Source organism: Sciurus carolinensis, chromosome 4 (genome assembly GCF_902686445.1).
Source record: "Sciurus carolinensis chromosome 4, mSciCar1.2, whole genome shotgun sequence".
NCBI lineage: Eukaryota > Metazoa > Chordata > Mammalia > Rodentia > Sciuridae > Sciurus > Sciurus carolinensis.
In genome coordinates, this window is record NC_062216.1 from 82,381,576 (window position 1) to 82,401,132 (window position 19,557).

General features: G+C 39.2%; 1 protein-coding gene across 1 annotated transcript; it reads right to left on the minus strand.

The window, feature by feature from the left end:
• Nucleotides 1-1,274: 1,274 nt before the first annotated feature.
• Nucleotides 1,275-18,289, minus strand: Erp27 (endoplasmic reticulum protein 27). Its single transcript, XM_047551483.1, has 6 exons — nucleotides 18,194-18,289; nucleotides 16,283-16,420; nucleotides 7,679-7,795; nucleotides 4,048-4,173; nucleotides 2,344-2,541; nucleotides 1,275-1,943 (listed from the first exon to the last, which is right to left on the minus strand). The coding sequence occupies exons 2-6, from the start codon at nucleotides 16,382-16,384 to the stop codon at nucleotides 1,896-1,898; spliced, it is 591 nt and encodes a 196-aa protein (XP_047407439.1). The 5' UTR covers nucleotides 16,385-16,420; nucleotides 18,194-18,289; the 3' UTR covers nucleotides 1,275-1,895.
• Between the last annotated feature and the right edge of the window lie 1,268 nt (nucleotides 18,290-19,557).

The window sequence follows — 19,557 nt, forward strand, 5'->3', positions numbered from 1 at the left end:
TCAATTAAATTCTTTAAACATGCAAATACATATACATAATAAAAGAATATATAATAAAATTGCCATTGAATGTCATCAAGTAGCAAAATATACGGTAAAGATGTTACAACCTATATGACCAGGGTTGACTACAGGTATGGGGACAATTCAAGTAAAATAATTGAAACTTAACTGACTATCAAGCAAAACATAGTTCATGGGTCCTACTGAAGTTTGGGGTCTGAGCAATTTAAGCAAAAAAGAGGGAAGGTTAGGAAAGGAGAAGGAAAGAAAAACAAATAATTGAAACAAATAACTTGGAAATGTTAAAAAATGATAAAAACAATTGGATTGTGAGTACAGACAAAAGAAGACTGGATAAGAGGGCTTAAGAGAAACCAGCAAGTTAATGAAGGTGACTTTGGGGATGGGACTGGCAGCCATTAAGAATTTCCGTGGAGATGGTAAGAAGAAACAGCTTGTCCCATGAAGGACCTTCGCTGGGGTATCAGGAAGAATTTCTGACTGTAAATGTCAGGACTCTGGCTCACAGGACGAAGGCAGCCTTCTGGGATGTGCCTATCCTAGGACTGTTTTTCAGCTTCCAGCAAAGGGCTGTTGGGGCGATTTCATGCAACCCTGGGATGGACGAATGACCCCTCAGAGCCCTTGGCTCTCGTATTGCTGAGGTTTGCCATCCTCTGCTGCACTCTCCGGCTGCGGCCAGCTGCTGAGTCCCCACCCAGGGGCTGTGGAGTTTTCCCCGCAGAAAGGAACAACCCAGCCTTTCACTCCCCGTTCCTCACTTGGACCAGTCTGTAGGTGTACATCTGTGGTTTTTCAGCTCTTCAGCACTTAGGCGCTTTTCTGCAGAGCCAAGGGCCTCCTGGGAACAATGTAGCATCTGTGTGTTGACAGTAACAGCCTGTGGGCCAGAGACACTCAGCCAGACTCTCCCTCCACCCCAGGAGCTGGACTGCACACCTCACCTGCAGTGAGCTCCAGCCTGCCCAGCGCCAAGTGCCCCCTCTTCTCTCCCCTGTTCCCCAACACTTGGCCTAATTGACTTCCTAGCTCCTTCGCCACATTTGTACCAGTTCTCACCTTGATGGTCTCTACCCACCACCCATCCCACACACAGACTGAACAACAACACGCATGTGGCTTATGGTCTGCTGCTAAACTGTGAGCATTGAAGGGTGAGGGACACACTGCTTACTGGGCAGCTGGGTGTTTACAAAAGGTTCGGCCTGCGAAGAGATGCCAATCTTTTCCTATAACATTATTGCCTTTATTCATTATACAGGTTGTTGATTTTCCTGGGGAATTGGGGAATGCTAAACAAGCATAGTTTTCACATCTGTTTATGCTGAGTTCAGAAACTTGGGGACATCATTTAACTTCTGGCAAAAACACAATTTCGAAGGGTGCTTAAAACCATCTTTTGTTCTTGGCTGGGAGTCAGAGAGAGGCAGGCGCTTATGAAGGAAGGTAGAGTTTCAATCCTTAGACAACCTCCGAAGAGCAGAAGCGATGTTGTGTGAATCACGTGAAGTAGGCAAATTCAGTATTAATGATACTTTGGAACGATCTCTCTCTAGGAATGACTCTCCTTCATATAGGTGTCATAGAATTTCTAAAGCCTTCCATCATAGGTGGATCTACACTGTATGAATGCGCAATAGAAAATTAGGTGGGTAGTCAGAGAATATAGGGAATTTAAAAGAAAGAAAAAGAAAAGTCAATGAGATTTTAAGGAACAAAATGGAGTGCACCCCCCCCCACCAACCCCACCACCCATATGTCTGTGGTTGGAAGGCCTGCTGAACAGGTTTGGTGTCTCTTAGGTTTGAATGGCCTGTTTTTATTCAGCATAAAATAAGTATATGGTAGTAAGCAGAAGTACCAGGGAGGAGTCAGAGTTCCACTTTAGGAGTCATTTCTTCTGCTTTATGATTTTCTCTCTGAAAAACATCATAACACTGAAATTTAGATTTGGAGTTAATTTTTGCTTTGAGCTTAGAAAACTAGGTCATTTTGATTACTTTGGGAAGAGCTAAATCATTTTCAATTTTTATCTCATGAACTCTTTTATGGATTTTGATTAATTTCCCATTGATACCTTAGGCAAAATGGCAAAATTCCAAATTCAGCTCCTTTGAATATGCAATACCTTTCCAAAAATATTTTCTAGTTCTATTCCCATAACTATATGCACATGAGCATCCTGAGTCTGACCAACACATCCTCATATTCATTTGCTCTTAATCAGATCCAGTAGAGCCCAAAGAATTCTTATTCAAAAGCTATAAAAGGGACATAGAGAGAAAATGAAAATTGCTTTACTTGTACCCTCACACTTACCAACAATTTCCCTTCTAGAAATCCATCACAAAAGTTTTGCACGTGCTCTACTGTAACTTCACTTATAGGCAGTGTATCCCACTGATCATCCAGAGTTCGATAAATTGCCAAAGCTGGCAGTTGAGATTCCTTTAGTTTGAAAAATGATATCACTTTTCCATTTTCCTTTATACCACTGTCCACCAGAATAAAGAGAATCTGCAGTTGAAGAAGTTTGAAAGAAAAAGATCTGAGGTTCTGGGGATAAAGAGATTCTTTGTGAATTTTTAAAAAAATTTTTTTAGTTGTAGAGGGACAATACCTTCATTTAATTTATATTTTTAATGTGGTGCCGAAGATCAGACGCAGTGCCTCACAAGTGCTAGGCAAGTGCTCTACCACTGAGCCACAGCCACAGTCCCAAGAAATCCTTTGTCATTATTGCAGTTTACACTGATTAAATTTATGATCTGTGTCACATAAGTTAAATCTCAATTGAGTTAAAATAATTTTTAAAAATTATTTTGTATTGCTTTAATATTTTATTCCTTTGGTCAGATTTTTAAAATTTTGAGCACATAGAATTGGAAGAGATTTTAGTGATTATCTAAAGGAGGAAGTATAGCCTCTCCTTAAAAGCAGATAACAAGTTTTAAATTTTACCTCTGGTGTATTTATCTGTGTGGGATTTGGTTTATTACTTGGCCTCTCTGAGACTCAGTTTTCTTGTTGTAGAATGGCTTTTGTTGGGCAGGTGGAGATTAAATGAGGTGATGCATTTAATATTTTTAGTACAGCATCTGGCATACAGTAAGTGCTTAATAAATATTAACTACTTTGTAGTCATATTCCAAGACCCCCAGTGAATGCCTGAAACCATGGATAGTACTGAAATACAGATATGCTACATTTGTTCCTGTACATATATACTTATGATATAATAGCTAATTATAAAATAGAACAACTATAACAATATGCTGTAATGAAAGTTATTTAAAATTTATTGCTTATTTCTGAAAATTCCCATTCAAGATTTTCTGATCATGATTGACCATAGTGAAACTACCCTAAAGGGACTATATATATTGTTAGGTCGAAGATCGAACCTTCTATCCCAAGTAGGAGTCTTTGTAATGTGGTAGGGGATCATCTCTGTTCACTCACACTGAATGCTTCCGGTGTTAGGGAACCAACCATCAGAAAGACAGCTTACTTTATTATCGGTTGGTTGTGATAACTAGAAAGGTCTCCAGCTAAGCAGTCTTGAAGTAGCTAAATCTTAGTGTTTGGAAGATATCAAGCAGAACTTCATGAAGGGAGAAAGGGGAAGGAAATAAATCTCTGATGGCCACTGAGTAGGCACCAGGGTCTTGACAGGTATGTTTGAGAAATAAATCTTAAGGTTTGTCCCAAATTTGATGAGAGTATGGTTAGGGTAAACAAATGGTGATTAGTAGGCAATTTTATTTTCTGTATCTTGATGTCTCTATTTTCTCCCCACCTATCAATGCAGGAAAAAAAGTCCTTAACCACCATGGGAAAACATGATTATATAAGCCTTTAATATTACAAAGCATAACCTATTTAAATTCAAATAATGTTGTTTCTTATGTCCCAACTCTTTCTTAATCTCTGAAACATACTGGCTTTATTTATCTCTCCTTCCTAGCCCCACCTTCCTCCTGGTGGTGTTTATTCAAATGGCATCTCCCATTCCCAACTTACCTTTCTCTGGAAGAGCCTAGCAGCCTCCCGGTATCTGTGCATGTTCTCTGCATACTCTGGGGACGCTTTGTTTATCACCAGGAGAAGATGAATCTCAATCAATGTGTTAAATAGACCAAACCCAGTCTGGCAAGTGGGTTATAGTAGAAAGAGAGAAAAGAAGGAGGAAGGGAGGTTGGAAAGGAGGAACAGAGAGAGAGAGAGAGAGGACTTTAGTATAATCCAGTGAATAGGTAACACAAATGTAATAGGCCTCCAAGATAGATCTCAAAAATCTCCCCATCTGGTCTTCTCATGCATCAGTGTAGATCCCTCCTTCCAACACTGGACTGAGAAACCAAGAGCATATTGTAGAAATGATGGAATGTGACTTTGAGATCATAAAAGTCATCATGGATTCTGCCTTGCTCTTCCCAATATCCCTCACTTGGGGGAAAGCCAGCCTGCATGGGGCACTGGAGCAGCCCTACGGACAGAATCACATGGTCACAGTGGGGACCACCTTGCCAGCCACATGAGTGAGAGCAAAAGCACCTGGCCAAGGCACTCCCAGATGGTTGATCATGAGATAATTGACATGATATAATTCATATTTACTGTCTTAAGTTACCTAATTTTAGAGCAATCTGTTACATGACAATAAATATGCCATGAAACATGTCAGTCACTTTTTTTCAACTCCTCTTCATGTTGCAAAAAAAGACACTTAAAATGTGACTCTTGACTACAAATTATTTGAGCATATTTATTGCGTATTTATTATGTACAAGGAACCATCTTCAACTATTTTTCATACAATAACTAATTGAATCCCTGAAATTCCAGTTTTTCAAGCAAGGGAATTGAGGCACAGATAGATTAAATAGTTGTCAAAGTTACATAAATTGTGGCCTGGGATTCATACCAGGCAGTTTGGTGCCATAGTCCAAACTCTTAATTATGGAATGGGCTGAGTCATCTGACTGATGGCAAAACCCTTGTAAATCAATGTACCCCTAAGTGTGGTAGGTCCAGTCCACCTCGTGTCAATATGAAGGTGAACTCTACAGGGAACCAGAAGCATTGACCTTTTTGCTGATTGGCAATTCCCCATGAAGTTGTCAGTGACTTAGGGGACTGGGATAGCCACTATCTGGATAAGAAGGGGAGAGAAAGAATGACTCCATTAATTTTGCTTTCCAAAAATTGTGCTGCAAGTCCATTTTGAACAAATCCCATTGTTTTCTATCTCTCCTTCTAAATACAGAAATCACTGCTATAAAATCAGCATGTACATGGTAAGAGGTTGGCCTCAGAGGGTGAATATGTGAGCAATGAAGACTTCTTGGAGTTTAAGGCAAGATCCAAGATTTTGCATTTGTGAGAACAGATGATAAATAATTGACTCTTGTTTTACTTGATTCTTTTACTTAAATACGTGTGCATCCAACTTCCTAAAGCAGAGATGGAGGAAAATTCTTGGAAAGAATCAAGAAAAAAGAGTTGAGTGTATCCCATCTCAGCAGAAGGGATTGGAGAGCAGAGGTTATTAGTTGAATTCTAATAGAAAAAGCCTGGCTTTTCGCCTTGAAGACATCCATGTGTTATTAAAAATGTATGGCAGGCCAAGTGCATGGCTGTGATTTTCGGCCCCGTAGTTACTGGTGCAAACTTCTGCATCATTAGCAGAAGAGAAATAGTTGTATAATGGACACCTTTCCAAATGAAAAAAATATTTTTTTAAATGAGAATTAAAAAATCACGATAAAAATTGAACTTGTTTCTCTAAAGAATTTCTTTCTTGAATTCTTCTTGATGTGATTAGCCTAGAGTAATATGAAACTTTGTAAAAGATACATTATTGCTATGTAAGGTAGGAACTGGACGACCAGGTCTGAGAGCTCAGGCAGGCCAATCCTTGCCCTGCTGTGACAGGGCTCCAGCAGGCTGGAGCTATTTACCTGGAACTGTAAAATAACTTTTTCCGAGCCCCTGTGCACCCCTGTTAGCTCAATAGATACACAATCAGAATGACCATGATCTAGGCAAAGAATGCCTTCTTGATTATTGCTGCTGACACTGTGTACTATGTGTGTGTGTGTGTGTGTGTGTGTGTGTGTGTGTGTGTATTTGAAATCTTGGCCAAAGTGGAAATGGAGTCACCACCCTTTAAAGATGGTGTGAGAAGTGGATGTGATTTTAGTCAACAGGAAAAGGGGTGTTTTCTACTGTGCAGAGCTGTAGAAAAACCACAGAATGCAGTCACAAAGAACCATCATGAAAAACAGGGGTAAGTGCAGAGGCTGTCTTTGAAGCTCAAGTTACTATCCTGATGACTCTAGTAGGTTACTTAGCCTCTCTGAACTTCCATTTCCTGTATTGTAATATGGAAATAGACAAGATGAGCCAATGCATCACCAGTTAAATGTTCCTTCTCAAATTACCGTCTTTTAAAAATTTACTCACTGTGTGACTTTGGGTAACATCCCTTGGGTTTTGAATGTTCTCTCCTATAAAATGGGCATAATAATTTCTTTCCTTTCACTTCAAACAATCAGTTAAATGATTAAATGAGAATTAAGTGAGGATTACATGAGAAAATGAATATGAAAAGATTTTATAAGTTCTGAAAAAACATAATATGTGTATTAGGCATTGTTTTTAAAGGATGCCCAGCATTTCTGAGCTGATGTTGATCACTAAAAATAAATACTCCATCCCTCTATGATTTATGTTCAAAAAAGAAAAAGGCAGGGCATGTATGATAATTCTATAAGCCGTAGAATGTGAGAAGGTTAGAAGATGATCAGGAGGGAAGACTGACACTTTCCTTCAGTTTGCAAGCATCATGTGACACCAGAGGAAGATAAACCTAGATACTGAGACTCCTGAGAATTTATGCACATATTAACCTAAGGGTGGTTTGTACAAGGTGCAAGACCAGGAAATGTTACTGGTCCACAAGGAGGTACACACAGAAAATAGGAATAGATATTTGAAAATTTTATGTTGCTCTGACATGCAAATATGTGATCAGTAGGCTTTCTTTATTTATTTTTCTGTTTTGAGACTTGGTCTGGCTAAGTTGCCCAGGCTGGTCTCAAAATTGAGATCCTTCCTGCCTCAGCCTACTGAACAGGTGGGATTACAGGTAGGCAACACCATGCCCAACTAGTTGGCTTTATTTTAAAAAATTCATTTACCTAACAATACGCTTTTATTGTATTTTATAAGAGTATGGGTCACCAGTGTTTTAGAGAAAAAAATGAACCTTCCGTATGGATGGGAATCTAACTCAAGAAATGTGATCTACAGTGTTGCTCAGGACACAGTGGCAGCAAAACTCAGAAGGTTTGAATCAGTCACCTTCACTTTGCATTTTGGCTTTCTTTCTTATTTGTTGTGTGATGGGGGCATTTAACTTTTCCGTTTCTGTTTCTCTTCATTAAATAGGGAAAAGTCCATCAGTCTTGAAAGGTTACAGTATGAATATTAACATAAGCAACATGCTAGATTTTCAGTTAAGGATGTTTACTTTACATTACTAGTCAAAAGAGCAGAACTCTTGGAGGAAAGGGTCTCTGCAATGAAGACAAGTGCCCTCCCTGACAAGAGGAGGGTTTCGGGGGCTGGCAGCAGGGATATTGCTTACCATAGGGTTGTACTCTGTCACCAGGCGTAGGCTGTTGGTCTCAATGAAGCGGCTTAATTTGGTGGCTTCCATGTTTTCAATATCTTCACCCTCTAATTTCAGTTGTTCATTATCCACCTGGGTAACACAACAATGGATCAAATTGCCACCATTTTATCTTCTTTTCAATAATTGATAAATATTCTTAGACCACTATGTGACAAGGCTCAAGTAAAGCTCAAAGACAGAAAAGTGAGTCAGGAGTGTTCTCTGCTCTCAAGGGACACATGTCTTTTAAAGATTTTTTTTATGTAATGCAATTACTGATACTTTTAATTATTCATTTTCCATTGGTTTTGCCTGTTTCAATTCCATTTTTCTTCATTCTGGCTCAATTTTGAATTGACTGAATACTTTAATTAAGCCCCCCCCCCCCCGCCTTTTTTTCTTTTTTCTTTTTCTTTTCTTTTCTTTTTTTTGCTTAGAAGTCACACAAGCTTTAATTATTTCCTTAGGGATCACTGGCATGCATTATATAACGTGTTTTTTTTACTTATTAGAATCTACTATTAATTGGCAATTCCACCCTCATCTTGGATTTTATGACATTCTCATACAGTTTCTTTCTCTGATTCCCTTCCCTGACCCCACACTCAGACTTATAGATGATTGTGATGTGTTTTAATTCTAAATCTCACAAGACATCATTATTATTGTTATGTAGTTAACATACACTTAAATTTATGCACATATTTACATTTTAGTGTCTCTTCAGTCATTCCTGTGTTTTTGAGTTTTACATGGCATTTTCTGCCCCCTGTGTCTAGAGAACACCTTTTAGTATTTTCTTTAGTATCAATTAATGCTTGGGTGACAAATTCTCTCAGTTTGACTATTTAATATGTTATTTATTTCAACTTTATTTTTGAAGTCTGTTTTTGCTGGTGGTAGAATTCTAAGTTGACAGTTATTTTCCTTAGTGTTTGAAAGATGTAATGCTTAGTATTTTGTGTTGTACTATTTCAAGTGAGAAATCAGCTGTGACTTTTATTGCTGTCCCCATGAGATTACTTTGAGGGTAATATGTCTCTTTTCTCTGATTTAAGATTTTCTCTTCTTTTGAGTTTTGGATATTAGGGCATGGCTAAGGGTGGATCATACATATTACATGTGCTTATAGTTGTACATATGTAAGTGTGTGTGTGTGTGTGTGTGTGTGTGTGTGTGTGTATTTGCATGTGATTGCCCTAATCCAATTTCAGGTATAGAGATGATTTGCATGTGTGCTCTGTACTGCAGCCCACGTGAGGTCTGATGTGCTTATAATTTATTTTTGCATTAGGAACAGCTTTTGGGATCCATAGGAGACACAAAAATGGTTTTACTAGATTCACTTCCCTGTGGGGCCTATACACCAATGTTTACTTTGCTGTCTCTTTGAGAATCTCTCAAAAATGCTAATAAACATCACATCCTTTAGAGTGTTTTTTTCCCTAGAACTAGAAAAATCCTCCAAGATGAAAAGCTCTACCCAATGTTCTTAAGTTTCCATCTTCTAGACCTTGGTATAGACATTTTCCCTTCTTTTACTATAACCTAGTTGTAAGAAATCATCTAGCTACCTGGTCCATCTTCTCAGATTTGTATTTTAGAATGATCCTCCACCATGCTCAGTGCCATAGTTTGGATCTGAAATGTCCCCCAAAGGTCCATGTATTGAAGGCTTGATTGCCAACCTATGATGCTATTGTGGTGGTGCTATTGGGAGGTGGTTGAACCTTTAGAAGTTGTGGCCTGGTAGAAGGAAGCTAGGTTACTGGGGGCATGGCCTTAAATAGAATATTGGACCATGATCCCTTTCTGTTTCTCTCTACTTCTCAGCCACCATAAAGTGAGGATCTCTGCCATGATGTGCTGCCTTGCCACAGGTCCAAAAACATCATGGACCAAAACATCTGAAATCATGAGCCAAAATAAACCTTTACCCTTATTAAGTTGGTTATCTTAGGCATTTTGTTGCAGTGACAGAAAACTGACCAACACAGATATATTAAAAGATAGAGCTTCCAACTTCTAGTCATTTCCAGAGTTTCCAATATCTTCCCTTAATCTATTTCTTCCCAAACAACATAAGATAATGCTTCCGTTATCCATAGCAACTATGCCTATAGATACAATCATCAGTGTCAGCCCCTGAACAATGTTGTGCATTTCCTAAAATAGTTTCGGTTGCTTTTAAGATCCCTGGGCACCTCTTTACCCTTATCCCCTTCATTTGTTATCTTGTATGGGCTGTACCCAATCAGATCTTGCCTTCAATGAAAATCACCCTTTTATCCCCACGATAATTTTCCTCAGTCTACCCAGCAAAATCAGAGGCAAATCTCCTTTTAGTTTATGTAGGCTAGAATTCAGGGAAAGGGAAATTTAAGTTCCTAAATAGTTAGAATCCAAGATTAATCCTTATTGTCATACTGGAGATGACCCTTATTTTCCAATTTTTACTTCTTTTAAGGTGATCTTCCATTGGGTTAATTAAAGGCAATATAAACTTTTGAGAAGTTCAATGCTTAGGTTAAAATTACCCTTAGGGCTAATTTTATTAATCCTGGATATAATCTAGTCATTCTCTTATAATCCATTTGTTCTGGGATTTTTGTTGAGTATCTGCTATATATTAGGCATGCAGGCTTAGATTGCTGCCATTTACTAAGATGACCATTTATGTGCTCTTCGTTTTAGGACTCTTGCACAATATAAGATCATGAAGTAATTGCATGCTGAAGTACAGAGAATGTTTTTATTTCTAAAAAATATTTTTGAAAAAAGTCATCCAAACAACAGGCTATTTTAAAATGTGAAGTCTCTTTGTATACCTAATTGTTTTAAAATTCACAAAGTTCTAAGTGGATAACTTAGAAGAGAAAGAAAAAAGCAAAAGAAAAATTCTTAGGTGGAGACCTTGCTCAACTTTCTACCCCCATCTCTACCCTGAATTATTAAGAATGAGTGCAGAAATAAATGAACACACAGAAAACACTGACATTTGAGGCTCTTCTGGGTCTTTAGGCTGCTGGAGACCATGCCAGCTGGACTGTCTCCCTCATACTTAAGACTTTGCTATTGTAACCACCAAAATCATCGTTATTACAAAACAATCAGAGCTCCTTTTATATCAAATATGTCTAAATGCTTCCTGATTATTTTTCTAGCAACTCTTAGGCCCGGTGCCTGCGCCTCAGCTGACCTAGCTGCGGGGTGGGCCAGGAGTTCCCTCCCTCCCACACTCGCTTTTCCAGGCAGTACTTCACATTTCCCAGAACAGGGAAAACAGGAAGCCATGGTCACTCCAGGTGTTTCTGGACCTAAGGAATGCAGTACTGGGAGGCAGAGGAGGTGAACTGGTGATAACATTTCTTAAGCAGAGAAGGATATTTACTAAAAGCCACCCTCCTGCAGTCTCTTGGTTTTGTTGTGCCTCTTTTAACAAAACATGCCCAATTACTGCATTATTTCTTAAACTAATAAACTCTGGAACATTCATGTGTAGGGTTACTGGAAACAACATTTGAGCAGGAAATCTGCCTTCTGTGAAGGGAATTATTTGCATAATGCACTGGAAAGAAAATCCTACCCTGGAACCAAGAACATTTTTAAAAATATACTTCTCATGTGTTTGGAAAGAATTTTACTTGAGATATCCTATTATTTTTCTCCTCAAGGAAAGAGACATCAGAATAAAAGCAGAGCAGTGAAATGGGAAGGTTTCCACCTAAGCTTCCCCATGAGTTATCTGAAGGAGATCGTGTTGCTTTGTTTTATATACTATATCATCCTGAGAAAGTCCATTGCTCCTTTTCTGTTCTTTATTATTTCAGCAATATTCATTTGAACTCCAATGGATTTCTCTGACAACCCAGCTTTTCCGAAAATGTATTAAAAATCATTTTAGTTTACACTAAGTTAAATACCAAGTATTTAATCCCTTGGGTGGCAGTGAAAAATCATTTGTTAAACAATTGCCCTCATGCTCCTGGGTTTGTTTTCCTAAGTTGCTCATCTTACCACCTATTTGGTAAATACATACTCAACAAAAAAATGTTTTAATAAACTTGACTTATATTGCTTCCCTCATTTCTTATCAGTTTATTTTTACGCACTGATTCTTTTTTTCTGGTAAAGTGCATTTCTTATAATAGGCACCCAATAAATAACTGCAGAAGGAGAGAATGACTTGCTATGTTTCTTTTACTATCTTATTGGGTCAAGGTTAGGCTAATTTTATTTTTAAAAATAGAAGTGACTGAGAAAAACCCAAGGCAGGGGAAGCATTAGAATGATATCTGAGGTTCCATTTTAGGACACATTCAGGATTCATCACCCCAGGGATTTCATCTCTATTCAGGCAGTAAGAGTCCTTTGGGAGAATATAGAGGTCTCTCTGTTGTCACACTCACAAAAGGCAGGCTGTAGTTCCCAATAGCCCTGTCGTGATATACGACTCAGTATTGTTCCCTGAATTTTACTAAAACCCTTCCTGAAAACATTCATATAAGACAGCCCTTTGTTGGAGAATGATATGTTCCATAAATATAGCTTATTCTGACCTTTTATTTTTCTAATATCTTAATCATCCAGTAATATTAGTTTTTCACTTAATCATTATTTCAGCTTATCTTTAAATATGTTCTTATAATGGCAAGTCCTGTAAGTCTAAATTCTGAAATTTCTTTACCAAAATATATAATATCTAGATTAAATCTTGAGATGTAATTCTGTTTTGGGGGTGGGTACTGGGGATTGAAATCAGGGGCATTCAACCACTGAGCTACATCCCCAGCCCTATTTTGCATTTTATTTAGAGACAGGATCTCACTAAATTGTTTAGTGCCTCTCCACTGCTGAGGCTGGCTTTGAACTTGAGATCCTCCTGCCTTAGCCTCCTGAACCTGCTGGGATTACAGAAGTGAGCCACCACACCTGGCATAATCCTGGGTTTTGATTAATTAGTGACATAGGGATAGGAGAATGATTTAGGACAAAGTGGTTAAAAAGAAAGGTAGGCATTGGAATGAGGGATGTTATAGTAGACAGAATCTAGTGTGAAAATGCACTTCTTGTAGAGTTAAGTGCTTTAGAAAACCTTGATAGCATAGTAGAAATGATATGATTTGAGATCAACAGTGCTGGTTTTGGAATCAGACAGTTATTACTTTATAGTTTTGAAATTTGGACAACTGAATTGATCTCAGAACTTTATTTTTCTTATTGAAAATGTAGGGATAACAATTGTTTCATTAAATTCTTGTGAGAACTGTAATAGAATCAGTCATAGACTACACACACACACACACACACACACACACACAAACTAGCAAATCACCAAAACATAACAAACCGGATCTAAGATGAAAGAAAGTACCAGAAAGTTTGTTATAGGTTCATGTTTCCCAAATCTTGATTATTGCCCCCAGCACCCCTTCAAAAAAAGTTATTCTAAACTCCTGAACAATAATCCTTTTAAAATGTGTACTAAACTTTTGAAAGAATAAACTGAGAAAAAAGTGTTTATCTAAAGGCTGCATCACATAAGTTAGCTTGTCCCAGCCCTGCTGGTGAAGAGCTCAGGAACCACTGTGCTGGTTTTTTGGTATGGTACATACCTAATTGGGTCCACAGAGGTCCCAGGAGTTCATTTGGAGTAGGTCCATCACTAGTGGTAAACAAAAAGCATACAGCAGGGAGGAGTGAAAAGCTCTGAGAAGTCATCAGGGGGCTTTGTACAGACTAAATCGTAAGCAGAGCTGATGTTTCTATTAAAGATCGTGGAGCCTGAGCAGTTGGAAACAACACCCATGTTTTTCTTCCCCGAGGGTGTATCTGATGAAGGCCCTTATTCAGGCCTTCATGAGATCTTCAAACAAAAAAACTAGGGAAGGAGAACCTGTAGAGCTGTAGCTGATTAAGTCTTCTGCATTGAAGGATGACTCTCAATGGTTCAACAGCCACGGGAAAGGAGTCCGCCTCACCTTCCATGTCTGCCTTAACTACGCTTTTCATACAAGACTGGAATTAGTCCTATTTCTCAGTCGTAAAAATGTAGACCAGCAACTATCATGCAGGGGGGAAAGGGTGGCTCAAAGGTGCTCTCGTAGCCTCAGACGTACTTTGGGAGGTGAGTTTGGTTTCTCAAACACTTCCTGGGTACCTTTTAGGTGTTATGGACTTGTGGATGTGAACACAGAGATGAATAAGCTGTGGGTTCTGACCTTGTATAGCTCATGGTCTAATGGAGTAATAGATGAGGCGTGGAGTGGTAAATGAAAATAGAGATACAGACGTACAGAGGAATGGTTAGGCTGATTTGGGGATTCCGGAGAGGCTCTCTGAAGGACAAGATGCCTGAACTGATTTATCTGGAGTGTGAGGAGGAGTCAGTTGGGTGAGGCCAGGGGAAAGGGAGTCCTTGGGTTAGAGGCATCTGGGCAGAGGGGACTGAATGATCATCATGTGTATTGTTGGGGACTGAGTGAATAAATGCCAGCATGGAAATCTGCTAGGAAAGGGACTAGAGAAGCAGGTGGTGACCAGGTCAAATGAGACTACAGGTAACCCTGAATATCTTGCAAAAAGTGGGAAATGTTAAAGAAATTTTAAGAGAGGAATGCCTTGAACAGATTTCCATATTAAATATGCCATTGCGATACCAGTTTAGAAAATGGATATGAAGTAGTAAAAGGAGATCAGTTAAGAAACAATTGGAATTACAATGGAAAGGATGCTTAGAGCCTAAATGGGAATGATGTAGGAAGAGTGGAGAAATATAGATTCAAGATAGGAGGTGCAAATGGCAAAAGAGAGAGACTAATGAACGTAATCACTCAATAAAATAGTGTATGAGATGGAGAGAAATGATTTAGCAATTTTGAGCATGTCAAGAGTATAGTGCTTAGGATAGTAAATCCTCCCAAATCCTCAGCAAACATATAATGGTCAAATATGGGAGAGAATTAGATTGCTTAAGGAGAACATAGTCATTCATTAATTGATTCATTCACACACTTGTTCTCAACAAATACCTCATGAGCACGTGCTACCAATGCTGCCACATGGCAGACACGATTCTAGGCTCTGTGTGTTTGAAAATGAGCAGGACAGTCTGTGCCTTACTGAGCATGGATTCCATACCCTAGACTGAGAAGAGCATTGGGTCAGGAAGTAGTGTAGGTAGAGGAAGAGAGGGCTCAGGAAGACTGAGAAAGAAGAGTGGCTTCCTAGAACTCAAGACAGGACACTGAAGACAATATTAACCAACGCTATCTAATATGGCAGAAATGATGAGTAAAAAGTGTTCCTTGCTTGGCCATGTACAGGCTGTGCTGACCTGGCTGAACATAGCTTTCATAGAGCCATAGGGCATAAACTACACAGCAGTGTCCAGCAAAAGGAAGTCCAAGACACGGAGTGTAACACACACTTAAAGGAAGTTTGAACGAGAAAGGAAGGATGGCAGCTTCAGAGAGAGAAGGGCATTTGGTCCAGAAATCTTGAGAGCTCTATCTCTGGTTCTTGTTCTCATTTTCACAACACTCTTGGCATCTTTACTTTGATATTCCACCACGTATTAAAACTCAACAACCAAATACTGCAGTAATAATTCCTATTTCTGTACAAATTCTCACTATTCCTGGACAACCTTGCTTTACATTTGATCCCCTTTTCAAAATTTTGATGCCTATTATTTGCTGATCATTTACTTAATCTAATTTCTAATCATAAATCTGCTTTTCTTTAATTTCTACCTATCTACAGATCCTTAATATGACTTACATGGTCTAGTTGGTCCACCTACCAAAAGCTCTCTCTTTTCATATCTTTTTATGTCTACTAATCCATCCCACCCATGGTTTCCAAAGCAGTCTTGCTAAAACACATTTCTGTTCATTTTACTCCTATGACCTAAAGGTTTTGGGGCCTTATGGTGCCAATGAAATTAAATGGTGTTCTAATTTCTCCACAATATGGGTCTAATCAATCTTCCTTGTTTGGTATTCCTTTCCCCCTAACTTGTACCCTGGGATCCAAATTGGCTTGATCATTGATTCCTAATTGAATTCAATTATTTCCCCCTTGGTCATGTGTTTTTATCTCTCCTTTACTTCCTAGTACAGTGCTTTTATTCATTTTTTTCCCCAGCATTCCCAGTTCTTGTCCTTTGAATCTTGTAATGCTTTATAGTGAGGCTGTTTGCATTGTAGATACTTGAGTATTGCTTACAATCTCTACTATACTTTAAGATCTATGAAGGCAGAGATCTTTCTCTTTTTAATTTATAGATGAAATGAATTGAGGCCAAAAAGTGCTAAGTGAGCTGCCCAGCATTTGATGAGCCACCAAGCAGCTCTACAGAGTTCTGTTTTCTGACTCTCAATTGAGTCCTCTTTCCACTTCATCACAGCACCTGTTTGGCAACCCTCGGTTGAGTCACCATCCTTGTCAACAATGTCTCTGAATTGGGCACCAGCATTAGTGTTAAAGACATAGAGTTCTTTCCAGTCTCATAAGTTTATGAGCCCACAACCAGAACAAAAACTGGGAGGAGGCTAAGCTGTCCACCCAACTTACCAGACGAAAGAGGGAAATGGAGTTCTTGGTGATGTTGTAGTGGGCCAGGACTTCAGAATCATTGCTGATTCCAAATGACACATCTTGGAATTTTTGCACCATGCTATAGAATACGGACACTACTGGTATTTCTAAATCCTAAAAACAAGAGGGAAAAAAACCCATAGGAGATTATTTTGGAAGGAGAGAGATATAGAATAGAGAAGAGAAATAATATGCTCACTCAAACCAGAAATTATAGATTTGATTTAGTGTCTAGTGAAAAAAATGTATCCTTACGAATGTAGGTTAAATTTGCAGTGGCATTTTTTAATTTTCCAGGATGTGTGAAGTAGTAGGTTATTACTAAAATTTTGGCTAAGCCTGGGATTTTGGTTTGGCCTTATCATAGAGTTGAAGTTTATTAGTAGCTGAGAGACTTCAAAATCAGAGGCCTATGGAGCTGGGCTGTACTGTCAGTGATATACTTGAGGAGACAAATGTTTGGGGCAGTTTGTGGAGGAAAGAGGAAGTGCAAAAATAAGAAATAGGTGCTATCAAAGGGGCCAAAAAAGAACGCGAGTAAAATAAATTAAAATGGAAGCTTAGAAATTTTATTAAGAATGGTTTGTGCAGGATATGGAACAATAGTCCCCTCTTTTCAAATCTCTTTCCTGAGCTTTGTGCATGAAGACACTGTTCACATGTTCAGTTCTGCAACACAGGACTGGGGTCAGGAAGCAAGGAAGCCACTTCTGAGTGATGAAATGGGCATCATTTCCCTGCTGCCACAAAATGTTTGCTCATAGTAGCTCCAGGTGATAATCAGGTATGAACATATTCTACCCTGCATCTCCCTAGGCAGATGCAGATATGCAAGGAGAGAGGATCGCTAACTTAGCATCTGGGGGGGTCAAGTAGAGGGAGTTGGTAGCTCGCTTTTCTGAAAGGTCAAGTACAGTTGAATAGAGGTCATGAACATTTGTTTATCGAGGTTTCTTCTTCTTTTGTGATCTGCTCTTTCAGATAGAATTGCTCAAGGATCCATTGACGCTCTCTAGTGGCTATTGAAGTTATTGCACACTCTTCTAGTTCACGCTTGCCCTTCCCTGTCTTTCCGAGGTTGGCTGTTTTTGTCTCAGATCTCATTACCTGTGCTCCTTGTCTTCCTCTCACATTGCATCTCCTCACAGATATTTCCAGCTGTGTACACAACTGACAGGATAATCGTGAGTTGGGATCAATGAGTGGAAATAAGCAAGAAAGTCTGCAGTGAGAGAGTAGGAGTGGGATCAGCCGTGAGAATTGCCAGATTCCAACCACCAGAGATGGAGAATGCTGGAAAGATGCCCTCTCATTTATGGCTGCCTTTGTTGGCCAGACAGCCAATCTGAAAGATGGAGGTTAATACCTTCAATATATGAAAGTCATCATTTTCCAATATTTTAGAGAAGGTAGAGAGAAGGAAGGATGAGGGTCTATTTATTTAGGGAAAGATTTTACATAAAGGTAGCTAAGGCTTGGGAGCTTTGGCATACCATACAGAAAGTGTTGCCTGGATTATATAAGGTTTATGCTGACTCCTGCCTGTTTATTGTGTGCTATAAGAGTATAGACAAGGACATTTAGGACAACAGTAGGATTTGCTGCTGGTTTTATTCCTGCAGATACTGACTTAGTTTCAAGCATCTGGGGATAAGGAGATCCAACCAATAGACTCAGAACTCCTGAGTTCTGAGTATGAGAAAGGCCTAATGTGGAGACTGGGAATGCTGTAAAATTAAAAAGTCTAAAGCGATAAGCTGGAAGCGGACTCTGAACCCCACTACTTTTAAGGTATTGCCATCTGGCCAAGAGGCCACCATCATGGCTCCCTGGAGGAAGAATTTGCCTGGTTCTTGGGGATACAGAAAGTGGGTTATGTGGACAAACCTGGAAGAAGCCTATGATGGCCACCTCAGCAGCAGAGATGAATTCCACAGCAGCTGGGACATCTGTGAGCCACACAGGTCCCTGGGAAGCATCAGGATCATCTACAGAGAGAAGCAAGAGATGTCTGGATTCTGAGGGAAAGGAGCAGCTCTATAAGTGCATCTCATACAAGGCCAAGAAGATCATAATTTCTAGAAATGCTGTTATCATTTCAAGACTTTTTAAAAAAATCTAACATATGGAAGTGACCTCACCTTATGGTCACTCTCTGAAGGATTCTGTTAGGCTTGTCTTTGCAAGGCAACACATCTTTCTCCAACTTATTTTTGGATAATTTTCCAGGGTTAGAAAGAAAGTACCCAGAGTACTACCATACTCTCCTCCCTTCTAAAATTTTTCCCTTATGGACATGCAAGTGCTTTTCATTTTTACCTGAGGACTCTTCAACTTCTCCAGCAACTTCTGGGGCCAGCCCACATGTGAAGAGAAATAAGAGTAACAGGCATCTGGAGCATGCACCTTCCATCGTTCTTCTTCTGCTCCAACCCTGAACTTTGCGTTTGGGGATTTCAGTTCAGAGCAGCTCACTCTGAGGTTAACTGGCTGTGCACTGGGAACTTTGCAGCTGGCTCTAGGAGAACCTTCAACTTCTGAGATAAATGACCAACTTTAGTGACAGGGCCTCAGAACATAACCAATCAGAGGAGAGTCAGGTAGTTTCGTTTGAATAAAAAAGTTAAGTACTCTTTTCCAGGTATTGACCTAAGCACTAGGAATACAAAGATAGCTATGAACTGATTCAGGCTCTCCCAGCTTAGGTTGTTCATGGGAGAGGTGGATAAGTAAACTGATCATTTAAATATAAAATAGAGAGTGATTAAAAAAAATAGAAAAATCCAGTTGGGGATATAACTCAGTTGGTAGTGTGCTTGTCTCGCAAGCACAAGGCCCTCGGTTCAATCCCCAGCACCGCAAAAAAAAAAAAAAAAAAAAAAAAAAAAAAAAAAAAATTCGTAAAGTACGTTGGGGAAATAAGATTTTACCCGGCAACACAATATGGAAAGGGAGTTTCATGTGAGGAGCCAAAGCACAGAGATGTAAATATAATGCACGAGAGAATGATTAGTCATTGAGAATTGTGGAAAGAAGGGAAAAATAAATATGGGCAGAAAGGCATGCTGGGACCTGCTTGCAATAGGTCTTTCCATGATAAGCAAAGCCCAGGAGCATTGGCTTCATTTTGTAGGTGATGGGAAACTATTGAAATGCCTTAAGCAGGAGAAAGACACTGTTTGGTTTGGCCCACAAGTGCCTATGGGAAATCCAAAATGAAATTTCCACAGGCCATGGGATATATAGGTCTC

What these genes read in the sequence shown, in the direction of transcription:
- Erp27 (XM_047551483.1), bottom strand. Translation starts at nt 16,384, where the DNA reads ATGGTGCAAAAATTCCAAGATGTGTCATTTGGAATCAGCAATGATTCT. An exon ending in CCATTTCCCTCTTTCGTCTG is followed by an intron (nt 7,796 to 16,282) that starts GTAAGTTGGGTG and finishes TGTGTTACCCAG; the next exon opens with GTGGATAATGAACAACTGAA. An exon ending in CTAGGCTCTTCCAGAGAAAG is followed by an intron (nt 2,542 to 4,047) that starts GTAAGTTGGGAA and finishes CTTCAACTGCAG; the next exon opens with ATTCTCTTTATTCTGGTGGA.